General features: G+C 57.7%; 1 protein-coding gene across 4 annotated transcripts; it reads right to left on the minus strand.

Moving 5' to 3' along the window:
• Positions 1-1,294: 1,294 nt before the first annotated feature.
• Positions 1,295-12,510, minus strand: PRODH (proline dehydrogenase 1). 4 transcript variants are annotated; one of them, XM_065692498.1, is made up of 15 exons: positions 12,264-12,348; positions 11,824-12,032; positions 6,732-6,766; positions 6,258-6,407; positions 6,064-6,128; positions 5,566-5,682; positions 5,367-5,446; positions 5,043-5,124; positions 4,699-4,791; positions 4,321-4,467; positions 3,984-4,159; positions 3,795-3,893; positions 3,559-3,647; positions 2,319-2,494; positions 1,295-2,199 (listed from the first exon to the last, which is right to left on the minus strand). In XM_065692498.1, the coding sequence occupies exons 2-15, from the start codon at positions 11,979-11,981 to the stop codon at positions 1,771-1,773; spliced, it is 1,896 nt and encodes a 631-aa protein (XP_065548570.1). In that variant the 5' UTR covers positions 11,982-12,032; positions 12,264-12,348; the 3' UTR covers positions 1,295-1,770. The 4 variants fall into 4 exon arrangements, with proteins under 4 accessions (XP_065548570.1, XP_065548568.1, XP_065548572.1 ...); XM_065692496.1 differs by having other exon boundaries at positions 3,559-3,710; XM_065692499.1 differs by lacking the exon at positions 2,319-2,494 and having other exon boundaries at positions 1,919-2,199; positions 12,264-12,510.
• Positions 12,511-22,432: the final 9,922 nt, after the last annotated feature.

Raw genomic sequence — 22,432 nt, forward strand, 5'->3', positions numbered from 1 at the left:
TGCTGGGCTCAGCCTGCTGAGACCCACAAAGGGTCCTGTGGAAGCCAAGTGGTACTCACAATAGTGAAACCAAGGGACCTTTACCCTGAACAGGGACAGGAAAGCTTCAGAGCAGTCACTGGTTAATCCACCATAAGGACACATCTGTGGACCTGGGGGACACATGGGGCACCCCCAGCAGCTCCAGCCTGCTCAGTGACTCTCCTCAGTCCAGCAGTGCAGCAACACTGAAAGTGCCCCATGAGCGTGGTTGATGTCATCCATTACATACCATCTGCAGTCCCTTCTGAAGGCCTCAGGCCTTTCGAGCACATGTGCTTCAGTGTGGGGCTACCGGCAGAGCTGCCACCACTTGACACCTCCTCTTCCTTCAGGACAAGGAGAAAGCAGCTTCCAGCAGCAAGAGCTCAAACCGAGCAGGGAGGGAAAAGGCTGGGGTACAGCGAGGGTTCAGCTGGGTCAGCGCACCCAGATATAGAAAGGGCAGTTGCTCTTTTGTGGCTGAGCATGGATCAAGGCTGCTGGGAACATGGAGGTTGTGGGGTGGCAGGGCAGCCAGTGGCACAGGTGAATGGGAGGCAGCCCCCTGAGCCTGTTCTTAAGTCAGGGGAGTCCCAGTTGGAGAAACAGCAGAGGAGCACCTCTGGAGAGCCTGAACTCCCCCCCTTGGCTTGGGGGTGGCTCACCAGAAGTGGAAGAACTGAGCTGCTGCCCTGCCTGCCTGGCAGGGAAGCCCAGAGCTGCCTGTGGTCCTGCAGAGCTCCAGCCAAGCCCAGGGAAAGCTGCTCCTAGCTCGAGGCAGTGGTGGCCTCAGTGTGAATGGCCCCAGGAGCAGAGTTCAGGGTGGGGAGAGGCTCTCCCGCAGCTCCCATCCCCACTCCGCAGCCTGGGGGATGCTCCAGGGCTCCTGGTCCCCTCCAAGCCCATTGCAGAGCTCCACAGCTTCTCATTCCCAGGAAGTTTGGCCTCACTCAGTAGATCCTGTCTCTGGCTCCATTCCTCAAGCCCTGGCCCTGGCCAAAGTGTGCAGCTGGAGGGGGCTGAGAGCAGGCACAAACCCCCCCTCCAGGCCCCGGGCAGTGATGCACAGCCCAGGGACAGATGGTTCCCAGTAACTTCCAGGGGTGGCTGCCCCATCCCTGGCAGTGCTCAAGGTCAGGTTGGACACAGGGGCTTGGAGCAAGCTGCTCCAGTGGAAGGGGTCCCTGCCCGTGGCAGGGGTTGGAGCTGGAGGAGCTTTAAATCCCTTCCAACCCAAACCAGGCTGGGATTTTGTGAAGAACAGAAGAGAAGAGCAAGAACAGCTGCGATTTAATCATCACCATTCTCCACCAATCCAGTGTACAGCACAGCTGAGCTGTGCTCCAAGCTCTGGGTGCTCCCCCCTGCCTGCAACACAGACCTGACCCTGGACTGGAGCTGCGGACTGTGAGCAGGGTAGGGATGGCTCAGGGATGGAGCACAGACAGCGCAGGGCAGGGGCTGGCTGCCTCTCCCCGCTCCTCCTGCCCCACTGGACAAGCCCAGGCTCTGCTGAGCGCAGTAGGCTGGGCTGTGCAAAGCTGGGGAGCAGCCAGGTAGCAGCTGCCCTGGGTCAGGCAGCAAGGACCAAGCGTGCCCCTGCCCAGTTCACTGTGGCACTGCCTCTACAGAGCTGGAAGAAAACAAGCCCCAGCCCTGGCCAAGGCTGGAGACCAGCTTGTCCCCAAGCCCAGGGCAGGCAGCAGGCAGCCAAACCTGGTGCTGCTATGGGAAACCCCAGGGCAGCGCTCACACAACACGGCCCCTGAGACAGCCCAGATCAAGGCCCTGGGATAGGGGGGACATCCCTTGGGGCAGTCCTACAGTAGTGACCTCCAGGAGGTGTTTCAGTTCAAAGAGCAACAAGGACATGTCCCCTCCTCTGGAAAAGGGTGCTGGGAGGGCAACTGCAGCAGGACTGGGCTGGGGAATGGCAGTAGTGGTCATGGGTGAAGGCACAAGAGGTGCTGGGCTGGAGGCACAGTTGGGGTTAGTGGCTGGAACTAAAGAAGGTGCCATCAAGGAGCCGCCGCTTGACCTCCCTCCAGAGAAGGTCCCGCTCCCGGTTTGCCCGCTCCATGAAACCCCTGTTTTCCTGGGCACGGCGGGAGAGGTAGGGCAGCACCTCCTGCACCGGCCCATAGGGCACATACTTGTAGACAGGGAAGCCAGCCTGACCTGTAGGAGAGAGAGGTTGGAAAGGACCAAGAAAACCAAAAAAGAGGGAAGGAAGGAAAAAAAGAGAAAAAATAAAGATGAAAGAAGGGGAGAAGGAAGCCTAAAGCCTCCCCCCTCACCTCCCCTCCCTCCCGTGCCCCTCGGGCTGTGCCAATGAACGAAGGATGCAGGTGGGAGGGATGCAGCGGCTGAAGGCTGTGGTCCAGCACTGGGGAGGGGAGCTTGGGAGCAGCCGGATGAGGCCAAGCCTGCTCAGCACAGGGAGCTTGGAAAGGCGCCGAGGTCACCAGGAGCCCTGGGAATGTTGGGAGCCGGGGCCGGGCCAAGGCAAGAAGCGTTCAACCAGAAACATCAAGTTAACACATTTTTGCAGCATGAGCAGAGGAGGCTGCAGCCAAACCCCGCTGGCGATGGGAGCTCTGGGGCAGAGCCGTGGCCAGGCTGGACAATGGCCCCTCTGCCTCTCACAGCTCCCCTGGGTGCAGGGCTCTGCTCTGGCCACCAGTGCGGGCAGGGGGATCATTCCCTGACCTGGACCCTTGCGCGTCCCTGGGTCCTGGCCCCAGCAGTGGACAAGGTCACACAAGAGGAGGTTGCCCAGTTCTTGGTGTGCAGCTCCATCAGAGCCAGAAGGTACAAGGGAGGTTTGTGCCTGCCAGGACCAGCCTCTGCCCTGCCTCAAGACAACCCAATCTCTGCTCATAGACCAAAGTGGGAATCTCCCTGCACAGCCATCATGGTCTTATGGGACCTCCAAAAGACAGATGTGATTCTCCACCTACATCCTGCCCAAACCCCATGCAGGAGTCACAGCATTCCACACAGCTGGGAAAGAGAAGGGGCAAGCTGGAGAGATGGGACGTGCAAGCCTCATGGAGTTCAATGAGGCCAAGTGCAAGGTCCTGCCCTGGGTCAGGGCCAGCCCCAGCACAGATGCAGGCTGAGGGAGACTGGATGGAGCAACCCTGAGAAGGACTTGGGGGTGCTGGTAGGAGAAGCTCCTTAATGACCCAGCTTCAGTGTGTGCTTGAGCTCTGAGAGTGCTGAGGCACTGGCACAGGGTGCCCAGAGAAGCTGTGGCTGCCCCATCCCTGGCAGTGCTCAAGGCCAGGTTGGACACAGGGGCTTGGAGCAAGCTGCTCCAGTGGAAGGGGTCCCTGCCCGTGGCAGGGGTTGGAGCTGGGTGAGCTTGAAGCTCCCTTCCAACCCCAACCATTCTGATTCTATGATAGAGGCCACAGGGCACTGTTCTCAGTCAGTGGTGCTCTCACAGGCACATCCTGGCTCTGTCCATCCTGCAGACCCCAGGGGTGACTCCATGGGGCAGGAACACGACTGCCGTGCCCTTGCGGCACTCACCCAGGGGGAAGGTGATCTGGTCACACATGCCCAACAGCTGCCCAAAGTACACCTTCTTCTCCGAGGGGTGGATGCCAAGCTCCATCATCCTGCAAGCCAAGCCCCGGCATGAGGAACAGCAGAGACAGCAGAGCACACGGGGCAGCATCCCACTGGGTGAGCACAGGAGACTTGACAAAACATCTCACTACAGCTCTGCTGGACCCCAGTCCCTGCCATGCCTGCCCAGCAGTCACCTGCGCAGGGTGAACTTCACTGTGTCCTCATTGTGAGATGCCACCATCACACTGGCTTTCCGGCTGTGCTTGATCTCCTCCAGGATATAGTCCAGGCACCTGCAAGGCAGTACAGGGGCTCATGGTGAGGCCGCTGGAGCCTGTACCTGGTGGGATGAGTGGGAGGACCATGGCTAGGGCTGCCCCTACCTGTGGTACATCTCGTTGGTCTTCTCATAGGTGGGGTTGATGGGATCCTCATAGCCGATCTGGGCTGCCCGCTCCCGCTCCTGCTCCATGTAGGCACCACGAACCAGCTTGGTACCAAAGTGCCAGCCCTCCCGGCGCGACAGCTCCACGTCCACCGTCACGTTGTCATAAGCCTCCTGGGACCAGGGGGAAGAGGTGGCACAAGGTCATGGCACCAGTGCCACCTCTGCCCTGTGCCTGCAGGCAACCAGCCCTGAGCTATGCATCACCGTGGCTTCAGTAACCAAAGGTCTCCATGAGGCAGGTCCTTCCTGCCCAGCCTGCAGCTGGACCTTACCTTCAGGTAGCACTGGTAGGTGTTGAAGATGATGGCCCGGTCCCTGTTGAAGCGGCGCTGCATCTCCAGGGTGAGGCGGCTGATGGCGGGCTGGAAGTAGCTCTGCTCCGCGTCCACCATCAGCCTCACGCCCATCTCGGTGGCTCTCTGGGGGGGTGAGTGACATGTGGGATGTGTTCATGGGGGCACCTGGTACCTGCGGCCAGGTTAGATGGGGCTTGGAGCAATCTGCTCTAGTGGAAGGTGTCCCTGTCCATGACAGGAGGTTGGCGCTGGATGAGCTTTAAGGTCCCTTCTAACACAAAGGATTCTGATTCTGTGTCACTCCCTCTGTGTCAGGGCTTGTGCCCACCTTCCCCTACCCCAGCTCCCCCTTACCTTGGCAAGGACATCCATCCGCTGCAGCATCCTCTTCATCTGCAGATCCTCCTCTTCAGTGAAGCACGAGAGCAGAGGCTCAAGCTGCCCAGTCTGAAAGCAGAACAGGTTGTGGCACCCTGCCTGCATCCAGCCTTGCCCATGGGGCAGAAACAGCCCCCAGGGGCTGCTGCCACCCCAGCTCCCAGCACCCACCCTGCCAGATTGGTGGCTGCACACAGTGGGTCAATGGTGTGACCAGGCTCTGCTAGCACAGAGAGCAGCCAGCACCACAGCCACCAGCCCATGCACCTGCACCCTGCTCCCACTGCGGCTGCTCCAGGGTACCACTGATGGACACCCACCTGCATGTTGGGCACAAGCAGCAGCTTGGAGAGCTTGGTGCGGCTGTCAATCAGGCTGTTCCAGTCCAGTAGGTCCACGGTGCTGGGAGCAGAGAGCTGGCTCCGTGCTGGTGTCTTGCAGGGGTAGGGAAGTCTTTACGAGCTCCCAACCCCTCCAGCAAGTGAGGTGCCACCCTGACCTGTCTTGTCACCTACACCCAGACTTCCTCTATGCTTGGCCGCTGAGCCCAGTGCTGCCCTTTGGAGACCTCCCTTTGCTGCTGCACCACAGCCTGAGGAACAGAGACAAGGGCCCCCAGGGTCCCCAGGTCACAGGCAGCTTACCCACTTATGCCCAGGTTCTCGCCTGTGAACCAGCACTGGGTCTCTGCCTTGGTCGCGATGCCGAGGTTGGCCAGGGCCTCCTGCCACCAGAAGGAACATCAGTGCCATGGGGCTGCAGTGTTCTTACTGCTCCAGGCTCAGGGATGGTGCAGGTCTCTGCGGCAGCACATCCACCTCCCTCGGGCAACACCCGCCTCACCCGCAGCTTCTCTGCCTCCAGCCGCACTTCCAGCGCTGCCCGCCCGGCCTGGCCCTGCTCCGCAGCCATCTGATGGAAGAACCTCCGCCACTTGACCAGCACCTCTGAGAACTGCAGCTGTGGAGGGAGCCTGAGCTGAGGCACCTGGCCTGGAGCACCCCATCCTGCCACAGCTTTGCCAGACCATACCCTGAAGGCAGACCCTGACCCTACAGCAGCACACCTTGGCCAAGCAGGTGCCAAGCCCAGCAGTACAGGACCCCCATGCCCTCAGAACTTTACACTTCCGAGATTTTCTTGTGTCCCCAAAAGCTGAGGCAGGGTCTTCAGGGTGGTCTTGGGCACACGGGGGACAGTCTGTTGATGTCCACTGCCCTCTGCTATCTGTAGAGATGCCGCTGCAGCAAGCCTGGTGTCCCAAAGTACCTGCCCCACAGAAGCATCACCCATGGCCTTGGCTCTGCCCCACATCACCTTGCTCAGAGCCCTGGCACTCACCAGGAACTGAGGTCTGCCCAGTGCTGTCAGCTTTATGGCCGAGAAGCCGTCCTCAGAGCTGCCACCTGCATGGAGTCACAGCAGCAGAGCTGACCCGAGGCAGGGTGCTGGGGCACCACAGTATGGCGGCAGGCTGCAGGGTCCCTGCAGTCCCCAGGGCCAGCAGGGCTCCTCAGGACATGTGGAGCACTTACTTGAGGCATCGATGCAGCGGAGGAAGGTCTCCATGTGCTGGTCACACTTGGCTTCATCAGCATAGAAATAAGTGCGGGCGCTGATGACCCCACCACGGCGGTCCCCAAATCCCGGATGGGCTCGGTATTGCTTCTCCCTTTGCTCTGCTCCTGGAGGGGAAAAGGATGGAGATGGGCTCCACAGCCCTACCGAGCTCCTGGAACCTCCCAGGGACTTCTGCCGTGGGTGCTGGGGAGAGAGGCTCTGGCTTGGACCTCGGCAGAGCCCCTGCAGGCTGCAGAGCACCCGCCCTGCCCTGCTACCCAAGCACAGGATGAGCGTCTGCTCATCTGGCCAAGGACCACGATGCTCCTCATCCAGCTCATGTTTTGAGGCTGCAGGAGCTGGGTCCTTCCCCCACACCACTCATGCCCTGCCCTGTCAGCTGGGCCTTCAGGCTATCTCCTATCAGCAAGAGAGGCTGGGTCACTCACCTCCCATCTCCTTCTCCGCTGCAGAGGTGCAGGAGCTAAGAAGAGAAACAGGGAAGATAAGGACCAGGTTAGCAACTCCCTGCAACCCCACACTGGTGGCCAGGGCAGCTCTGAGGCTCGCCAGCTGCTGCCCTGGACCTTGCATTTCCCTCACCATCCCATCACCAATGGGTCAAGTGATGCTCAGCCTGAGCCCTACTGCCAGGTCAGATGGCACAAATGCCATCAGATGCCACAAACTCGTGGAAAGCAAGGGGGTTTCACCATCCAGGCAAGTGTTACCTGGAGGCGCTGAGGCAGCACAGGGAGGATGCTCTGTCCCAGGGTCCAGAGCTGCTCTCAAACAGCCCATCCCGTGGCAAGGACAAGGTCAGCCTCAGTGGGGCCAAGGGCTCATCTCCAGCAAACCACTCACTGAGTGGCACCAAACTCAACTTGACACCTCCCACTTTGCAGGCAGCAGCATCCAGACCAGGAGCAGGGAGCTTGATGCAGGGCCCATCAAGCTGTGGATCCTGTGCTTCAGCTCAGCTGCCCCATGCTCCTCTGTGCCTTGGCAGTAGCCAGTCACAGACTCAGCTTCAACTTCAGCTGACCTCAGATGTAATTTCAAGCCCAAGCTCTTTGCCACAGCGATAACAGGGCTCTGACAGCCTGGGGGATATTGGCCAAGTCATGAGATCCTCCTTAGGCGGCAAAGCCTTCTTGATGACACCCTCATCCAGCCCACAGACCCTGGGTCTCACCCAGGAGCACTGCCAGCCCCTGGACGGCAGCCCTGGGTGACAGCAGAGCCATCTCCTCCAAGACATCTCTACCTTGGAGTCACTGTCCCAAAACTGCTTATACCCAACAGTGGGAAAGAACACAGCGAGCAAAGCCACCCATCTGGAGCCAGAGGACTTGCACAAGAGAGCAGAGGCGCATGACGTGGTCTCAGAACGTGTTCTCCCACATGGAAACCCTGTGACAGGGATTAGGGGCTGCTGGAAGCATAAACAAGTGGAGACAAGCCCTTTCCTTCTGCTCCCTGGAGCCAGGAACATCCCCACATCGCTCAAAGCGCAGCAAAGCCTGGTGTGAACTGGGGCAGGAGCAGCTGGAGCTTGTGGGGAGCAGTAGGCACCGTGTCCAGCAGGCTCTGCTCCCCGGAGACAGGCCGAGAAGCTTTCTGCCCCCAAATACAGAGGGTGGAAGAAGAGACAGTGAAGTCCATGTGAATCATTGAATGGTTTAGGTTGGAAGAGACCTTAAAGCTCCTCCAGCTCCAACCCCTGCCACGGGCAGGGACCCCTTCCACTGGAGCAGCTTGCTCCAAGCCCCTGTGTCCAACCTGGCCTTGAGCACTGCCAGGGATGGGGCAGCCACAGCTTCTCTGGGCACCTTGTGCCAGTGCCTCAGCACCCTCAGGGAAGAGCTTCTGCCTTAGATCCAACCTGAACTTCCTCTGTTTCAGTCTGAACCCATCACCCCTTGTCCTGTCCCTACAGTTCCTGATGAAGAGTCCCTCTCCAGCATCCTTGTAGCCTCTCTCAGACACTGGAAGCTGCTCTGAGGTCTCCACGCAGCTTCTCTTCTCCAGGCTGAACAGCCCTAATGTTCTCAGCCTGCCTCCATATGGGAGGTGCTCCAGCCCCTGATCATCCTGGCCTTCTCTGTACACTCCAACAGCTCCATGTCCTTCTTATGTTGAGGACACCAGAGCTGCACCCAGTGCTATACATGGGGCCTCATGAGAGCAGAGCAGAGGGATGGAGGGTCCCTGTGAAGCCAGCAGCATGGCACAGGGGAAGGCTTCAGCTGGACACACTGCTGTGACTGAGAACATGCCAAGAGAGATGGGTCCTGCAGGCAGGTCCCATCTGCAGCACAGCAGCTGTGAACCCCAAAGCACACCTTGTGTGCAGCATCCAAGATGCTGCGGACAAGCTGCAGTGAGTAAAACCTCCTCTGGCCTAGCCGGGGTGAACGCTGGCCACAGGATCAGCAAACATCACCCTTGAATTTGAAGTGGTTTCTGCTCCTGAAGCCAAACACACCCTTTCCAGCAGCATTCCTGCGGCATGACTGCATGGAGCCCTTGCTCCCCGAAGGGGGCATTCGAGGCAGTGCCATGGTGCTTGCTTTATTGTTCTGCATCAAGCAGAATGAAGGAAGCTCCTTCCAGCTGCAGAAACAGCTATTCCTTGAGATCATCTGCTTTCTTTGCAGTGTTAGTCTTGGCCAACAAAGCTATTCCTGCACTAGCCAAGTGCCACATAACCCAGCTCATACCTGCCCGTCCCTCCTGCACACTGAGAGCAGGCACATCTCCAGGCACTGCCCAAATGCTCCTGGCAGGCTGTGACCAGGAAGGAGCCACATTCAGGACCCAGGAGTTCACAGTCACCCAAACCATGCACAAAGCAAGTGCTGTAAAGCAGGTGATGAAGACTTGATGCAGCCCATGGGGTTGCGGGGGGGGGGGGGGGGGGGGCGTGATCCAGCTGACACAGCAGAATGCAGCTGTTGGGAAGTTTCTGATCAGGCGCCAATAAAGAGTCTCAGGAGAAGCACAAAGATCCTTCTGTCAGAACTAAGCAGGAATAGTCCATTTCACCCATGGGTGCCATGAGAACAGTGCATTTGCTTTGCTCATCAGCAAACCGGTCTGGCAAAGCAGATGAGGGCACACCAGGGAGAAGTTGTCCCTCAATTACCACATCCAAGGAAAACCCCCTGGTCACATGAAGCCCAGGCTGGGGCTATGGGTGAAACTGTGCAGCTAGGAATGAAGCAAAGCTCTTGGCAGAAGAGTGCTTCAAGCCTGTCCATGCATGAGCTGCCAGCATGCACCAGCCGAGAACCTCCTTGCACAGCTTCAGACTAAGCAGAAACCACCCTGTGATCCTGGGGACCCACAGCACACACATGAGTGTGCTTGGGCACAGATGACAGCAGTGCTGGGAGCACAAGGAGGGGAGGTGTCAGCTCCAGGAGGCTGGTTGCCAGGCAGGATTGTAATCCCATGGGACAGATATCAGCTCTCCACACAAGAACTCTCTAGAGGGAGCAAAGTCCACACACTGCATGGCAGAGCCACTCAGGGCACCTGCCAGTGCTGGGGGCAGGAGAAGGGCATTTCCCTGCTGCCATCTCCAGCTTGCTCCACAAGAGCTGGGAAACGCAGCATGGCTCTGCCTGCTGGAAACAACAGCAGACAGCACCAGGAGGCCAAAAAGCCTGCTGGCTGCATCTGGTTTCTGCCTCTGCCACAGAGTGAAACCCCAAGTGCTGGCAGGAGGGAAGGGTGCAGCTCCAGAGCCCCGCACCCATGAACTGGGGCTGCGCATCCTTCTCAGCCTCCCACAGCCCAGCTCAGCAGCACTGACAGAGTTTGGGGTGTTGCCCCTGAACACAGCCAAGCAGGACCCAGAGTGATGCTTGGCATGGGCCAAGGTCCAACAGCCTTTCCAATGCCACCCACTGCTCATCCCTTCTCCATGACATCTCTGGACGATCTCCAGGACAGCATTTTTCATTCCTTACTGACCATCTGTTGGAGTAACCCCTACTGGGGCTTAGGCAGGGCAGCATCAGAGGGAATGGGGTCCAATTCCCACCAAGGGTGGGAATGATCCACACAGCACAGGCAAAGCTCACCTGGCAAGGAGCCCCACACATGCAACCCCCAAACCTGCTCCAGGAGGAGGACCAGCACCTCCCAGACCACTGACATCCCTGGGCAGGATGCAGATGCCCTTGGTGATTAACCATAGGCACAGCCAGGCAAGGGAGGGCAGCACCAGCTCACTGCGACCAGCTGAGCCCCATGGTGATGGACAACATCTGTGGGGAAGAAGCAGTTGCTCCTGAACACACCACAGCTCGTCACCTTCCAAAGACTCGCCCGCAGGCTGCAGCAATGTATTTGGAAGCATTTAAGTATTAAACTCCCAAAGCACAATCTGCAAGAAGTGGCTGAATGGGTGCAGCCCTGCATCCCCTGCACCTCCCACTCCAGTGCTGCCCTCACGAGCGGCCTGCGCACTGCTCCCACCATGGGTAAGCAGGATGCTCACACAGATGGGGATTACTGGCAAGCAGCGGCAAGAAGAGAGCCACTGATAAGCAGCACCCAGGTGGGGAGCAGAGATAAGGTTCCCAGCAGTGTCTGGGAAGACACAGCAGCATCTGCACCCCCACACTGACCCAAACCCCACTTGCCAGGCACCCCAAAAGCCTTTGTGCTGTATTGTTAACGGGTGACAAGAGTATGGCAGCCGGATGGTGCCCCCGCTGCACACAGGGACACGGGACTGCTGCAGCCTTGCCCAGGGAGTGCTGCATCATCCCAGTGACCGTGACACAGCCATCCCGTGGGTGGAGCTGCATCAAGTGGAGCCCGAGGTGTGGAAAACTGCCAACGGCTTTGGGCTGGAGCCTGCCCTTGGCAGAGGGTGGGAGGCCAGGAATGCTGCCTGGGGTGCACAGGGGGGAAGCATTCACGGCAGGGCAGCACCCAGGAGGGAATGGGCAATAGGGGGGCAGCACCCAGGAGTGAAGGGGCAATGGGGGGCGCAGAACCCCAGGAGTGAAGGGGCAATGGGGGGGGGCAGAACCCCAGGAGTGAAGGGGCAATGGGGGGGGGCAGAACCCCAGGAGTGAAGGGGCAATGGGGGGGGGCAGAACCCCAGGAGTGAAGGGGCAATGGGGGGGGGCAGAACCCCAGGAGTGAAGGGGCAATGGGGGGGGGCAGAACCCCAGGAGTGAAGGGGCAATGGGGGGGGCAGAACCCCAGGAGTGAAGGGGCAATGGGGGGGGGCAGAACCCCAGGAATGAAGGGGCAATGGGGGGGGGCAGAACCCCAGGAGTGAAGGGGCAATGGGGGGGGCAGAACCCCAGGAGGGTGCTGGGGGGGCGGTTGGCGGCACCCGGGGGGTGCTGGCGGTGGGGAGCTCGCCCCGGGCGGCGTGGCCGTGACGCACAGCATCCCGCAGCCAATAGGAGCGGGGGGGATGGGCGGGTGCAGCCAATAGCGGCTCGGCCAAGTCCCGCGCCCCGCGCGCGCTGTCCCGCCACCGCCTCCTCCCGGGTCCCCGCGCTCGCTCACTCCAGCTCCTGGCGCTCGGCCTCCTCTGCGCTCAGGTCCTCCTCCACGCTGTAGTCCAGCACGGCGCCCACGCCGAACGCCTGGTTCCGCCGGATGAGCGGCTTGATGGCCTCCTGGTCCTCCCCGCCCACGAACTGCCCGTAGAAGGTCATCTTCATCAGCCGCTCGAACAGCGCCCGCCCTAGCACCCGCTGGCACAGCCGCAGCAGCTGCGGAGCAACGGCAGATCAGCGACCGGGAGAGCCCCGCACCGACAGCCCCCCGGGACCAGCACCTCCCGGAGCGCGCAACCCCGAGGACGAGAACTCTCCGGGCCCGAGACATCCCGGAGCGTGCACTCTCCCTCCGGGGACGTTCCGGGACCGGCACCCTCTCCGCCGGTCCAGGGCCGGCAGTCTCCCTCCGCCCCGCGTGTCCGGGGACCAGCGCCAGCCACTCACCTCCCGGTTGTGCTCCACCAGCGGCCCCACGGCGCAGAGCCCCAGCACCACGAGCCCGCGCAGCAGCTCGGCGCTGCTCTTGCTGCGGAACGCCTCCCGCGTGTCCCCGAAATCCACGGCAGGCGGCGGGTCCCGCCCCGCGCCCCACGGCGGGGGAGGCGGCAGCGGCAGCTCCCGCCGGGTCCCGCTGCCCGCAGTCGGCAGCGGAGCGGCTCCGCGGGGCGCGGCGGCAGGTGCGGAGCGCGGGCGGCGGGGCACGCGCAGGCGGGCGGCAGCGCAGAGCGCCCGGGCGCGGAGCGGCGGAGCCATGGGCACGGCGGGCCCGCCCGCCCCGCGCCACAGCCTTAAGTAGCGCCAGCCCCGCCCCGCCCCGCCCCGCCCCGCCGCCCGGCACCGGGACCGCGCGGCCCCGCGCGCCCGGTTCCTCATCCCCTCGGTCAGCTCCATCCCTCCCGAGCAGGGCACAGAGGGGCAGGAGGGGACCCCAGGGTGCCCTGGGTGGGGCTGAAGGAAGCCCCATGCCCTTGGGGGGGACTGGGGGGGGGCAAAGAGAGACCCGTGCCCTTGAGGAGCCCCAGGGAGTGCTATGGAGGTTCCGAGGGGGAACCTGAAGTGGTCCCCATCCCACTGAAGGGGCCCGAAGTGAGTACTGGGGCCAACCCTGCAGGGATAAGGGGCTCCTGACTGCTGGAGGACCATAGGGTCCCCAAAAGGGGCCCGAGCCCAGCTCCTCAGTGACACCTTGTGCCTGAGGATGCTCAGCGCAGGCAGAAGCAGCGCCAGGCAGCAACCTGCGAGCTTTGCTGGGGTGGGAAACCATGTACTGAGCGGGGCGGAGGAAGAGCCCGAAGCTTTGAGCACCTCCAGCAGTTGTGATGTGAAACTTACCTGTCCCGAATCAACACCCAGGCCAGCAAACGGCAACCACTGAACGTCAGTCCCTGTCTGGGTGAGCAACAGCTACTTCAGGGTCAGCAGCACATGAATAGTTACAGTAAATGTTTTTTTCCTCCATGCCCAGCACTGGCATTGCTGTAATTAGCAGTGAAAACATGGAGGTTCCCTGAACTCATTTGAAAGGTTTCCTTTCGAGATGTCCCATCCTCCCATGGCTAGAGCCAGCTAGTGGCATTGACCCCTCACAGAACTGTGTGACAAGCCCGCTATGGGAAAGCATCTATTTCTTTCAACATATTCCGTGTGCTGCATTAACTCTTTCATGCTACTGAGAGCAAAATGATTCTGCTTCAGCTCCTTGCTGCAACAAGGTTATGTGCACGAAGTCTCAGGCTCCATCCTCCTATCAGGCACTTGTAGGGACCGATAAGGTCCCCCCTGAGCCTTCGCTTCTCCAGACTGAACCCCCCCGGTCCCTCAGCCATTCCCCATCACACTTGGGCTCCAGGCCCTGCACCAGCTCCATTCCCTTCTCTGGCCCCGCTCCAGCCCCTCGATGTCTCTCTTGCAGTGAGGGGCCCAGAGCTGAACACAGGATTCGAGGTGCGGCCTCACCAGTGCCCAGTGCAGGGCCACAGTCCCTGCCCTGGCCCTGCTGCTGCACTGGTGCTGATCCAGGCCAGGATGCTGGGGACTTCTTGGCTGTCTGGGCACAAGCTGCTTGTGCTCAACTCCATCAATCAGCACCCCCAGGTCCTTCTCCATGAGCAGTTTCCAGCCACTCTTTCCCATGCCTGGAGCGTTGCAGGGAGTTGTTGTGGCTCAAATGCTGGACCTGGCACTTTGCCTGTTGAACCTCATCCCAATGGCACAGCCCATGGATCCAGCCTGTTCAGACCCCTCTGCAGAACCTTCCTCTCTCTCATCTTCCTCCAGCCCAGTGCTCAGGAAAGGCCAATCCTGCCCCATCCTTGGGACCAGGGCTGGATCCTCGCCGTCCATAGCTCTGCCCTGCAGCAACCCCTGCCAAGCTGCGTGCCCCACTCCCAGCACCCATCCTCTGCAGTTTCACTGGAGAATGCTGATTCAGATCCTCCTGTGCCGGGTGTTTCTCATGCTGATCATGTGCCTGACTCATGTCCAGCACCAAAGTGCTTCCACCTCAGGCCAGCATGTTGGGAGGGACATCTCTCCCCCGGCAGCAAGCAGGCAGGGACTGGGGAGCAGTGCAGACCCTCAGCTGGTACCTAGCTCAGCGTAATAAAAAAGGCTGCCTCTGAAATGGCACCTGGGAAATATCCCGGGCAGAGAAAACCCCATCAGTGTTCCCACATTGGGTAATTGTTTCTTTTGCAGAAGGTCGTCCTGGTTTTCCATCTGCAACTAGAAGTGGCTCATCTGAGATGTCCACGAGTGTGCCTGGTGGAAAGGGAAGGGCAGTGAATGCCTGGAAGAGTTTTGCTGCACTTAGAGCTGAGGAATGATTGTGCTGAAAGGTTTCTGTGCAAATGAGGTCCGGGAACAGGCACAAAAAGCCTTTTCTCCGAGCTGGCTGCCTCAGCAGTGGTTGTTCATGAAGCTGGGATGCCAGAGTGCCGCACAGAGCCAGCGCGGCTTCAGCCCTTTGTAAAGGATTAAACACCTCGTGCCTGGCCAGCATTCCTGGGAAATCAGTGAGGGAGAGGAGCCTCGAGGGAGAGGAGCACTTGGAGGCGGAGGCAGGGGCTGGGTGAAGGGAAGGGGCTGCTGAGCTCTGCATCCCCACAGAGCATGGCCATGGCCCCCTGAGAGAGGGGTGGGAGCAAAGGGGCAGCCCTGGGCAGGGACAGCAGGAGGTGTTGGAGGTGTGTGCCTCCAAGGACAGCTCACCAACCTCCACCTTCCTCCCAGCTGATGGGATGTGGTGGCATGGGTTAGTGGTGGCCTTGGCAGTGCTGAGGCATGGTTGGACTTGATGATTTTAAAGGTCTTTTCCAACCTGATTGATTCTATGATTCTATAACACTAGTAAGGGGCCCCTCTACTCCTTTTTTTCCCAGCCTTTTCAAGATTGGCTAGAGAGGGTGCTGGGACATCTGGTCTAAGTCATGGTTTTACAAGAAAAGTTGGATCAGATGATCCTTGAGGTCCCTTCCAAGCTGATATTCTATAATTCTGTGCTCCAGGGCATGCACCAGAACCCTTGTGCAGTCAGGAAGGGGCTGGTCAGAGCTGCCCATCGCTCAGGAGGTTAACGCACCCATGTCAGGGAGCAGAGGTGATGCAACCACCTGTGGGTGGGATGGTCCATAGGTGTTCCTGCTGCTCCTCAGGTCACATGGAATCCCAGGCTGGTCTGTGTTGGAAGGGACTTTAAAGCTCCTCCAGTTCCAACCCCTGCCACGGGCAGGGACCCCTTCCACTGGAGCAGCTTGCTCCAAGCCCCTGTGTCCAACCTGGCCTTGAGCACTGCCAGGGATGGGGCCGGGGATGGTCTGCGCTTGACATGGGCATGGAGGAAGATGAGGAGGCGATAGCGTCTTGCTGCCGCTGGGCGTCGCTGCGGCTCCACCAGTGCCGGTGCCGCCGGTGGTGCCGGTGGTGCCGGTACCGGGCTGCGGTGTGCGTGAGCGCTGCTCGGTTCCCGCAGTATCCCCTGCTCTGGTCACGGCCCCGCACAGCCCCCGGTGCCCCCGCCGCACCTCCCGGTACAGGGCAGGGCAGAGCGGGGTGTCTCACCAAAGTGTCAGCCCGCAGCAGCCTTGGAGTGGCTGTGCTGCCGTGGGCCCAAGCTCAGGCAGCCTAGGAGGCGCTTGTCCTGCTTTGTGTTCGCTTTGTCTGGGTTGTCTCCATCCCCAGCTCCGCTTCTGGGACACCCTGAAGCTCTCCTTTGAATCCCAGCCTCGTTTGTGTTGGGAAGGACATTAAAGCTCATCCAGTTCCAACCCCTTCCACCGGCGGGGACACCTTCCACTAGAGCAGCTTGCTCAAGGGCTTGTCCATCCTATCAATGGCATTTTATTGCTGCTCCAAGGGAGAGTGGCTGGAGTTGCTGCGGAGAGCATCCTGAGATGAGCTCCAGCCCATCTATCACACACTGACTTGGCATTTATGAGGGATCTGAAGTAATAAATTCTCCCTGTGATGTGCCTGGGAGTCGGTGTCAAGGACGGGCTCAGCAAAGCCTCAGCACATGCTGTGTGCCCAAAAGACAGTCCTCACTTGTTCCTGTTTCTCTTGGAAGCATCTCTGATTGCAGAGGATGGACAGCAATGAAGGGCCAGGCTGGGGGTGGTGGGAGATGGATGAGAAGAACTCATCTCCCAGACCTCCTTTTTGCTGCTCAGCATCACCAGAGGGCATCAACAGCAAACACAGAATGTTCCCACAGAGACAACAGTTGGGGCCTGGTGCCACATTTCTTCCCCCATTCCTGGATCGCAGTCCCAAACCAGACGATAAACAATACACAAATGGTCCAAAGTTTGACATTTTTCTCGGGAAGGGGCTGGGATAAACCTGCTTTTGTCATGACATTCGCTCGGTAAGAAAGCTCTCACTGGCAGTGGCCAGCAGTGCTGGTGCTCAGCTCAGCACAGGCGTCCTGACAGCAATTTGGCTGCTAAAGCTGCTAAAAATAAAAGCTCTTCCTTGTTTTTAATCTCCTCTCCAAAGAAACACCACAGCATTGCACCTTCCTCCTGTCCAAACCGGCAGCGCTCCTCAGGCAGACGGGCTGCATGGGACTAGATGAGCTTTACGGTACCTTCCAACCCGTATCGTTCTCTGATTCTACGATTCTATGCAGAGTGCTGAGCTCTAAAGTTGTGTCATTTTGGTTTTCTGTGATATTTCATTCAGAGAATGGGGAATTTTCTCTGGTCCTGGGGGAAACAAGGAAGCAGAGGTGGATCAAACACCTGAAATATCCAGTGAATCATAGAATCCCAGACTGGTTCGGGCTCGGAGGGACCTTAAAACTTCCAGTTCCAGCCCCCTGCCACGGGCAGGGACACCTTCCACTAGACCAGGGTGCTCCAAACCCCATCCCTGGTGCTTTGTGGATCCCCCAGGTGTCACCCCATATTTGATGTGCCCACTAGCCCTGCTGTCCCCTGCTCAGCCCCGAGGAGATAAGAGGCATCCCTCCAGCCCGAGATGGACCCTTGGAGCCCCCCAGCCTGCTCCAAGCCTGTGGTGTTGGCTTTGAGCTCCCACTTGTACCCATCTCCTGAGCTTTCACTCAGGTTGTATTTCCCTACCTTGTTTATGGGAGTGAACAGGAGCACCTTCTAGAGGAGCATGGGGGGCTTTGCCCAAGATATATCCATGCACTGCTGCCGCTTCCTCCACTACACCAATTACCCTGGTGAGGAGGGAAACCAGATGACCCTGACATGATTTGTTCTGGTAAACGGTGCTGGCAGGTTTTTACTCTGCTTTTATCCCATTATTGTCCTCTTGGTGTTTACAAATGCATCCTTCAATAATTTGTTCCCAGAGTACTGAGGAGCTGCTGATCTGGAACTCCCCAACGTCTCCAGCTTCCTGGTTCTCCCTTACAGACACTTCTGCACTTCTCTGGGACCTCCTGAGCTTTCAGAATCTGTCACAAGCTGCTGCTCACTGTTCCCATACTGCTTACATTTCTCAGGGTAGCTTTTCTTGACCCCTGACTATTTGTATACCTTGATCTTGGCATCCTGTAACTACTTCCTTCCTGACATTGACCTCATCTCCTACCCCCTTGGTAATGAAATAGTTCTAGATACTGGTTACAGCCTTATGCTGTGAAAACCATGGTGTGGAAAGCACTGGTTCCTTCTCTATTTGACCTCTTTGCTGCTTCTCTCCATCGCAAGACACGAGTGCTGCCTCTCTTTTCTCTCCATTACACTTCCAGGAACTTCTGTTGGTTTTTTATGTTCCTCACTGGCTATAACTCACTTGGCTCCTCAGCCTTTCTCAATCAACCCCCATGCGCTTGAGCTTTCCCTTTACACCCATCCTTAGACCCTCATTCCCATGTTTACAGGATTTCTTTTGATTTTCAGGACACTAAAGTGCTCCTGATGCAGCAATATTGGCCTTTTACTGTTGTCCTGTGCTTCCCCTGCACCAGGAATGTTTAGCTGCTGTGAACCTGATAGACTCTCTTTTAGTAACTTCCCTCAGTCCTGGATGTCTTTTCCCTCCAGGATGCCCCCTCCCCCCCCCCCCTCCAGGGGCTGTTGCTGCTGGTGGAGCATCCCCACAGGTTTGTTAAGTTTGTGTTTGTGCAGATACTGTCTTGTTTCGGGATGCTCTATTTCTTTTACTGTCAAACCCAGTGAACGATGCTGTCAGTGATAGCTGTGCCCCACATGATGCCCTGCTGGTCCTTCCATACTGCTCAGCTGCATGACTGGAAGAGCTGCCTGCATCCACCTCCCCAGTCCCAGCACTCTGGAAAGGGAAGAATGGCCAGGGAACATTCCAAATGCTGTCTGGGTAAGGCTGTGTCCTCCTGCATTGGTTCCTTGTGATGGAATGTCAAAATGAGATGGTTTAGATATAAAAAGTTGCTGTTTATTCCGCCAAATGCTTGCTGAATGAGGCCTTAACTTGAGAATAATTGCAGATAAAATGAAGCTATATTTTTGATGAATAAATTGTTCTTCTTTCAAATGTGCTCAATTGGAAGTTTAGTGCTATGATAAATCTTCACTAACTTCTGTTCCTGAGAGAAGCAGCAGACAGGGAGGGAACGTGCCCAGCCCTGGTGCGGGACAGATGGTCCATGCAGAAATCCTGCAGGAAAACAGAGCCTCCTCCTGCCAGGGGAGTGATGGGAACTGCCAGGGCTGAGCATGGGCACACTGAGGTCTGACAGCCCTGAGGGTCATGGGGTGGGAACGCAATAGAGATGGGTCAAAGATTAGTCATCACCAGGAGGATGTGTGCCCAAAACGATACAACTGCTCTGCCAGAGTCAGTCTGTCCACCCATCCCTCCATCCCTCCATCCCTCCCTCCCTCTGTCCTTTCATCCTTCCATCCTTTCATCCCTCCATCTGTGTACTGGGTGTGCATGGGAAGGTTATGGTAGTGGGTGGTCTACAGGGGTGGTCGCTGTGGGAAGCTGCCAGAAGCTGTGTTTGGTGGAGCTGACGCCAGCCAGCTCTTAGACAGACCTGCTGCTGGCCAAGACTGATCCCATTAGTGATGGTGGCAACACCTCTGGGATAATGTATTGAAGGAGGGCAAACCCCTTGTGCAATTGCAGCCAGAGAGAGGAGTGAGAAAATGTGAGCGCAGCAGCATGGCAGACACCATGGTCAGTGCAGGATGTGAGGAGCTGCTCCATGTGCCAGAGCAGAGATTCCCCCGTAGTCCATGGTGCAGCCTATGGTGAGGCAGGCTGTGCCCTGCAGCCCATGGAGGTCCACAGTTGAGCAGATTCCACCTGCAGCCTTCCAGTGTCTGAAGGGGGCTACAAGGATGCTGGAAAGGGACTCTTCATTAGGGACTGCAGGGATACGACAAGTGGTGATGGGATCAAACTGAAACAGGGGAAATTCAGGTTAGGTACAAGGAAGTTGTAAGCTGAAACAGGGGAAATTCAGGTTAGGTATAAGGAAGGTATAAGGAAGCCCTTGGAACAAGCTGCTCTAGTGGAAGGTTCTCCTGCCCATGGCAGGGGGGTGGAACTGGATGAGCTTTAAGGTCCCTTCCAACCAAAACCAGTCTGGGATTCTATGATTCTATGGCCCAGGGCTACTGGTCTTCTTTGGGGACATGTGCTGATGTGCACTAGGGGCAGGACATGGGGCGGAGCAGGTCCCTGACCTGGTGCTGCAACGTCCAGAGCTCGGAGGGCCACACGTCACAGATGTGACCTCAAAAGGGCAGCTCTAAGCTGCTCTGCTTCAGGAGAAGCTTAGTACTTAAAGCTGATTCCAACAGCTTTTGCCTAAAGTTTTAAGCCCCGTCACTAATCAGCAGCTGCTTTATGGCTGCTGTAAAAGAACAGAAAAAAATCAAGACATCTCCTGAAGGTGATGGTGGGGAAGCGCTTCCCAACTCCTGCATTCATCACCTGCAGTGCCGGCATTTATGAGCGGGTGGAGCCATAAATCCATGCGGGGCTGACGGCGGCCCGGGACTCGGTGCTGAAGGGGAAATGTTGTGTCTGAATCTGTGTCCTGCCCTGGGAGAAGCTTCATTCATGCTCCGCATGGTGAGCCCGGTACATCTGAGTCCTGGGACACCCAGATCTGGTTTTGCAGGCTCTCCTGCCTGCTCCAACCGGATCATTTTCTGCTCCAGAGAACCCTATGGGCAGAAGAGCGGGGCTGTTGGGAGGGAAGGGCAGGCACCAAGCCTCCTGTCCTGTGCCCCACCAGGGTCTTTTCCATGTCAACCCCTGTCCAAGAATAAACATGGCTCAGTTGGGGTGAGGGGAGCCTGAGGGAAGGGCTCGATCCCCATCCTGGTGAGCACAAGCAGAACGAGGTGCCCATGAAAACCAGCAACGGATGTCAAGGATACCTTGGGCACCAGCGCTCCAGCATCCCTGCTGCCAGTGCGAGACCTCACTCCAATGCCCTGTGAAATACTGCCTTTGCAAACCTAAGGAAGCTCCATGCGTGTGTTCAGGGGAGAGGCCTGAGCCATCCCCAGCCGCCACCTTTACTCCCATTACCCGTGAATTAACATATTGTGAGAGAGCTGTCCAGAATAGTGAGTAATCACAGCTTCCACAGAGTCACAGAGGGATATGGGCACAGCACCTCTTACAAATCAATGCAAAGACCCCACGGATTAAATCCTTCTTCCCCCACCATAAAGGGCTTCATTGTGCTGGAACAGTAAAAATATCAGGAGATGTTATTAATGAGGATGTGACACAGCTGCTGACTCCAATGCAAACGCATCTCCATATGGTCATTACAGTTGAAGGACAAACCCAATATTTTATGTTTCTCACAGTTATTGTTCATCAAATGTTTATGAAAATGCATAATGACTGTGCCTGATGAGCTTGTTGTTCAATGAAGGGAATGAGATGAAGACCCACATGCATTTCCAACGCAAATAATGAAGACCATTAAATTAATATCTTAATTATGTGATACATTTCCAAACATTTTCTAGAATGCATTTTATTTTTATTTAACCTAATACTATGTTTATTTGCAGCTCATGCTGGGATCTGTGCAATAAACCCACAGCAACACTCTCAGTTCTGTTTTTATTGCCCTTTTGGAAGCTACTGAGGGCCCAGGTCCTGCTGCCCGGTCCCTGCGATGTCTGATGCTCAGATGGGCGCTGAGTAGGGCTTTTTATCACTTAGCTCAGGAACACTGAATGCATTACGATGCCGACCCCCCTCCTCCAAGCCCTGTATGGGTTTATTCTCCTCCTCACACCAAGGAGCATCCTGCCAGCTCAGGGCCATGCACAGGCTCTGCAAGTGACAGCCAGTGCTGTTTTTCCCCAGCAAGCAATTCATTAGCGTCATATCAATGTTCATCTTAACTTCACCTCCTCACTCTGCCACTGACCACCTGCACCGTGGTGTGGCCGCACTCAGCTCCAACAAGGCGGTGGCTGCATCTGCCTGCCAAGGATGGCATCCCCCCTTTGGCATGGGCATGACAAACTGGAGATGACCACAGAAAAGCTGCAGGAAGGGCAGAGGGGTTGGAAAACGTGCCTTGACCTGGGAGGTGAAGGGGCTGGCTGCGAGGTGGGCTGCCCGCAGTGCAGGGTTCCTCGCTTTGGGAGAGCAGTGCTGGGTAGGGACAGATGCTCATCTGGATGAACAGGACAGCACAGAGAGAAGAGCCTGAAGTGGAAACAGACACTAAGATGGGTCAGACCAGAAACAAAGAGCATGAACAGCTCAAGTGAGGTTGTGTCAGATTTGGTGTCACTGAAATCTCCTGGAGAGCTGTCAAGGAGCCTTGGGTCTCTGCATCAGTCTTCTGAGGTCAGTGGGGAGAGAGGGTGAGAGATGGTGTGAGCTAAACCCTGTGTGTTTGGGGTGCATGGAGGTGGTGGAGCTGTTCCTCCACATCCCTTCCCCTTGCCTGCACCCGTGTCCATGTCATTTTGGAGCCGCATGTCCCCATGCACCTCCACTCTCCTCCGGCACATCGCTCATAGTCCTGCTCTCTCAGAACACCGGTGCTTACCCCATGGCCCGAGGACACTTCCTGGGAATGGGTCATGAGGCGGTTTTGGGAGCAGCTGCTGGTGTCCTATCACTGTTCTCTCGTGGCTGGGTCCCAGGCTCAGGCTGTACACATC

The sequence above is a fragment of the Lathamus discolor genome, chromosome 12, assembly GCF_037157495.1.
Source record: "Lathamus discolor isolate bLatDis1 chromosome 12, bLatDis1.hap1, whole genome shotgun sequence".
Lineage (NCBI taxonomy): Eukaryota > Metazoa > Chordata > Aves > Psittaciformes > Psittacidae > Lathamus > Lathamus discolor.